The sequence below is a fragment of the Contarinia nasturtii genome, unplaced genomic scaffold (genome assembly GCF_009176525.2).
Source record: "Contarinia nasturtii isolate CC-2019 unplaced genomic scaffold, AAFC_CNas_1.1 Cnas_scaffold_1964, whole genome shotgun sequence".
NCBI classification, from domain to species: domain Eukaryota; kingdom Metazoa; phylum Arthropoda; class Insecta; order Diptera; family Cecidomyiidae; genus Contarinia; species Contarinia nasturtii.
Window position 1 is genome coordinate 1044187 of NW_022199294.1, and position 5775 is coordinate 1049961.

At 36.8% G+C, this 5775-nt stretch overlaps 1 protein-coding gene across 1 annotated transcript; it reads left to right on the forward strand.

Annotated features, from left to right (window-relative positions):
• Window positions 1-48: 48 nt before the first annotated feature.
• On the forward strand, window positions 49-4164 carry LOC116347576 (peptidyl-prolyl cis-trans isomerase G). Its single transcript, XM_031778228.1, has 11 exons — window positions 49-226; window positions 443-799; window positions 922-1009; window positions 1358-1387; window positions 1478-1617; window positions 1691-1826; window positions 1913-2149; window positions 2227-2296; window positions 2370-2471; window positions 2535-3232; window positions 3298-4164. Exons 2-11 carry the CDS (start codon window positions 466-468, stop codon window positions 4007-4009), a joined length of 2547 nt encoding a protein of 848 aa, XP_031634088.1. The 5' UTR covers window positions 49-226; window positions 443-465; the 3' UTR covers window positions 4010-4164.
• Window positions 4165-5775: the final 1611 nt, after the last annotated feature.

Consider the following 5775-nt stretch of genomic DNA (forward strand, 5'->3'; position numbering starts at 1 on the left):
TGTTCAGATAGAACTCGGCGAAATGGAAAAAAAAAACTGCATCAAACTGAGGCATCCATGTAATTAGCCTCAAATGTCAGACGCACAGTGAAAGTTCTCGTTTGGCTTGTGTTTCTGTGAGTTTTCTTGAGATTTTTTCGCAAATCTCAATTTTTCATTTCGTTTTGTCATAATTAAACAAGAAAACACAATAAAATCGGAATATAAATCGAGGCATACACAGGAAGTAAGCAAAATAATATTTTTTTGTAGTTTCATTTTTCACATGAAAAACTACTCATGTTAGTTACAACATATACATTGATAAAAAAAAACCATATCGCTAATTGATAATTTTCCTATTATCGAAAGTTGAAAGCCTTTATTTTAGACATGAATTTTTAAAATGTTTCATTGATTTATTGTGTGTTTATTTGTGTTATTTTATTGTGTTCACGTGTAGTTTAAATTATTGATTACTTCGCCATGACGGTGGTATCGGAGAAGGGTGCCAAATCAAGCGATGGCGAACCAAGCAAGGGTGAACGTAGACGAACATTTTTTGATGTCACGCTCGGTGGTTTACCAGCTGGTCGAATTGTTTTCGAATTATATGGAGATGTAGCACCAAAAACCGCTGAAAATTTTCGAGCTCTTTGCACCGGCGAAATTCAGGAGTTGGGAAAAGTCACCGGCAAACGTTTACACTATAAAGGTGTAATTTTTCATCGGGTGGTCAAAGATTTTATGATTCAATCGGGAGATTTTTCGGCTGGAAATGGCACTGGCGGTGAATCAATCTACGGAGGAACCTTTGAAGGTACTTTCGTCATCTGCTCAGATTTATTTACATACAAAAATAGTGACACAATCACCTTTGTGGCTCATTGTGACATGCATTCAATGTCCGTCCATATTTAATAATACCACATTTCCTTACAGACGAAACATTTGAAATGAAGCATGAGAAACCATTTCTATTGTCGATGGCCAATCGTGGCAAGGGAACCAATGGTTCCCAATTTTTCATGTAAGTTAAATATATCAACATGGTTTGTATGGGATTTTATACAGAGTCGATTATGTGAATCCATTTTTAGAAAAGTGTACTCATAATATTCACACATTTTATAAACATTTTTTAATCTTACTTTTATGTTTATTGTCATTTAAAATCATCAATTTCCCAATATATTTACGTTTACAGACTTTAGAACAATCACAACCAATGCAAAAAATATAAAATTCAAGTCAAAATATTAAAAATTCTATGACTTGAATGAGATGTTGAGACCGAATTTTGCTTGTGCTGTGTGCGTGACAAATTTATGACCAACTCTATCTATTTTTTTCGTTTCATTTTATTTTCTATATACAGTACAACGCAACCTGCTCCACATTTGGACAAGTAAGTTGAATGAACGCAAAGATAAAATGGATTTTATGGCGCTTTTATATTGCATAAAATTAATGTTATCTCATTTTTTTTGGATTACAGTATTCATGTGGTTTTTGGTCATGTTGTGTCGGGGCATGACGTTGTACGTCAGCTCGAGCAACTGCCTGTTGATCGCAAATCACGACCACTTCAAGATGCAGTTATAAGCAACTGCGGCGAACTTGTACGCCAGATCAAAGGTATGTATATATCCACCGAGAGTTGGTGCAACTCATCACACAATACTTTGCTAATGGTTTTTTTAATTTACAGTGAAGAAAGTCAAGCGTCGCAAGAGCTCGGCAAGTGAAAGCGACAGCGAATCCAATTCTGATTCGGATGACGACAAAAAGAAAAAGAAGAAGAAGAAGAAGAAAAACAAAAAGAAGAAAAAGAAAATGGAGTCGGGGTAAGTTTACAATGATTTTTTTTGTTAAATATCGTATTTGGCCAAGTGGAATGAAAATTAATTAATAAATGGCATTGAATTTGCAGCAGTAGCAGTGATAGCAGTAGTGATGAGGAACAAGAAGAAGGGGAAATTAATGAAGACGAAGAAGATGCAAAGAAGCGCAAGTCTCGAGTTGACCCAAAGGAGATTCCGGAAGTAAAAAACAATTTCCTTATGAGGCCCTGCAAAGATAAGGAGGAGGACAAAGAAAAAAACAGCGATTCCGATTCAAAGCATCGACGAAAGGATAAAAAAGCAAATCGAAGTGAACCTCAAAGGGGGTATGTAGATTTCTTTTTTTATTCGAAATTCTCGATTATCTAACATGGTTTATTTACCCATTCCAAAAAAAAATTAGATTTGGTTGGTCAAAACGTAAGGTTCCACTGTCACGAAGTGGAAGAGTCATCAAAGGGCGCGGTGTATTTGTGAGTAAAAAAAATTTAATTCTCTTTTGCTTCATCAGTTGAGTAAATTTGGACTTTTTAAAAAATCAAATAGAGATACAGAACACCGTCGAAATCTCGTAGCCGATCTCGAAGTATCACGCCGCCACACTGGAAACAAGCTCAAAAGCGAGTGATTAAATTCACTGACTTGGAGGTAAATCGCTCATATTTTTTCGAATAATCAAAACAACATTAACCAATCCCACTATTCCAACAGAGAATCCAAGAAGAGAAACGAGTCCGAGACGCGGAAATAAAGCGTCGAGAAACGGAACGGAAGATTCGTCATGAAAAATTGGCCCGTGATGGAAAGAAATCTTTCTTTGAACTGGGACAAAATACATCCCAAGATGCAACGGGCGACGAAAAAGTCACAAATACTGAAACTGATGACAAAACTGAGACTTATGAAAACGAAGCGGCTGAGAAAAAGATCGTGGAAAAAAGCCCATCAAAAATCGATAAAATCGAAGCTAATAATTCATTTACAACGAATGAAAACGATTTGAATGCATTGGATTATGAAGCCGATAAAGATGATAACATTGATGAGCCGGAAGCAACAATAACCGTGCAACGAGTCGAGGTGGAACACAAGGAAACTGAGAAATCATTGAAGTCAAATAAGCACAGTGAGGTGATTGAAAAGTCAAGCAAAAAGGAATCCGATTCAAAGAAAACGGATCGAAGGCATCGATCACGTTCCAGAGAAAAGCGTTCAAGGGAAAAACGGTCCAGGGACAAATCGGATCGTCGTAACTCTTCAAGAAATCATAACGATCGAAGAGTGTACCGACGCCGCGAATTTTCACCACCACGAGACAATCGCAGACGTGATGCACACAGATTTAAGCGCAATCGTTCACGCTCCACCTCTATTGATCGATCCCGTCGACAAAGACATCGCGACAGCAGGTAAATAAATTCACAACCTTTATCTTAAATATCATTAAATTTATTTAAAAAAAAAATTCTATTAGATCAACTGAACGTCATCGCAGACATCGCTCACGGTCTCGATCCAAATCTCGTCGATCAAGCCGTTCGGCGTCACGAAAACGAGATGAAAAACGTGCTCGCAAAGAATCGGGCCGCCGATCCAAGTCTGTGGAAGAGAAAGACAAGCCGAAAGAAAAGGAGAAAGAAAAGCCGAAAGAAAAGGAAAAAGACAAATCCGAAAGAATATCAAAATGGGATAAAAAACCAGTCGAAGCACCAAATGATTCCAATCCGTTCCGTCGAACAGCCGATAGTAAGCATTCAATCGAATCAGCGGCAGACGAAAAAGAGCGCCTCGCCAGAGAAAAGATGCTCAAACGTGCCGAAGCACTGCAGCTGCTTAAAGGTCATATGCAAAAAGAAATTGAAGAGCATAATAAAAAGCTAGCTGAAAAAGAACGTATCAAAGAGGAACAAGATAGAAAGAAAGACAGAGTCGAAACGGCATTGGAAATAGCACGGCTTGAACAAATTAAAAAAGACACACTTGAAAAGCTAAAAGTGCAAGAACATCAACAAATTTCAGCCGTCAAAAAGGTGCTTGAGGTCATTACGAAAAAATCAAAACGTCGAGGATCCAGCAGTAGTTCGAGCAGCTCAAGCAGCTCATCATCAAGCAATTCAGATTCTCGCAAAAATAAAACAAAACGTCGTCGACGCAAGAGCTCATCATCGGACAGCTCGTCCGAATAATGTGGCTTGAAGTTAAATTGAAATATTTTAGCATGAATGTCATCCACATTTTATAACACTATTTGATTTGATTGAAAATTGTATCTTTTATTCAAGTGTATTTTGCATTCCCTGTGCGGATTTTTGAATCAATGACGAAATAAAATACAGTGTCGTTGTAATAAAAAAAAAAAACAAAAACAAATTGTTCTCCTTTCCAATTTTTACATGCTATACGGAAACTAGAAAACTAGATTAATTTTATGGGAAAAACTTGAAAATTTCGATTTACATTAAAATTAGAAGAATTTTTCAATTAAAGAACATATGTGAGGAAATATTGACTCCCACGTAGTTAGTAACTACTAGTTACGTTGAGGCAACATAGTTTGCGGTTGCCTGGCAACCTTTATTGACTGAAGCTCTTGTAAAAGAATAACAGTCAAAATATGTTACAATTAATTGAATTCCTACTGTATTATATCATTATATTACAAATACTTTCATTCTGATGAATTATCAATGAAACTATTCAAATGGATCTTTTCTTAATCTAAAAGCTTTGATTTTCGTGTATTCATCGCACAATGATCGTGAAAGGTATGTGTATACTTAACTTTTGCGAAGCCAAAATCAATTAATCTTAACCTAAACATAGTTGTGATATGGTTTTATTTATTATTGATATTTATATGATTTATATAAAAAAACCTAAAAAGGAGCCAATCAAGTTGCTGAATAAAAAGTGGAATTTCGCGACTGGTTTTTCGAAAATGAGGAAATACCGTGGTGAAAAGTCCAATCTTCTCGATAAAGCTTCTTTGGTAAGTTTCTTGCAGGTTTTCTTCTGTTTCCATCGGGTTATAGATGGCGTTCGAGCAGTCGTAGCTAGAACACTAGAAAGTGGTTAAAAAAGCTTTAAATTAAATTTTCCACAATTCTGTCGCCTAATATATATCATCTGACGCCATACGTTTCACACAATTGGAGCCAGAACAAAAGAATCAACGAGCACCGCTATTTACACATTTGTACAACAAACTAATATCGTCGCATTGGGATGGTCTTTTTGTTTATCGCGGTACGACTGAGATTGGCATCTATTCATTTCACTGAATTCAATTACATGACGAATCACTTGAGCGAAGTGATGAAAATCAGGCGTCAATTTCGGATCCTTTTTTGCATTTTCGTAACAGATAAACGCAGTTGGAAATCTATAAAAATGTTTCTTATTGTTTGGCGCATTTGAAGTGATGTGGTCAAGGAATAGAGTTTGCATCGTAAAAACTTACAATCACAGAATGCCTTATGTATTATTATGGGGATCTATCATTACCAAAACCAACAGGGAGCTACTAAAACCAACGAATATGCCAAGTGATGCCTTCAAAAATATCGCATTGACTGTTGATGGTTTTGTTTTGACTGTGATGGCATCACATCGTCGTCAGTATTGCTGAAGTATGCCAAGTGTTTAGCAAATGTAGAGTCCAATCTCACACACACGCACACATACTTCGTGGTGCGTGCATGTCAACATTTTCCATCTGCAAAGCAAAAAAGTGACTGCTGTTGCTGTTTCTGCTGCTGTTGCTGTTGTATCTCTAAGTACGAACAATAATTTTATATTCTGTCTCTCCCGTAAATGTCATGGCATCGAATAGAGAGCTGTGTACAGTATCCAGCAGAGTGAACCGAGTGAGAATTGTTGACTCAGCGTCACACTAAATCCCAGTATCGTCCTCAGTTCGTCTTCAACAGTCGATTCCGTATAACGTTAAAAC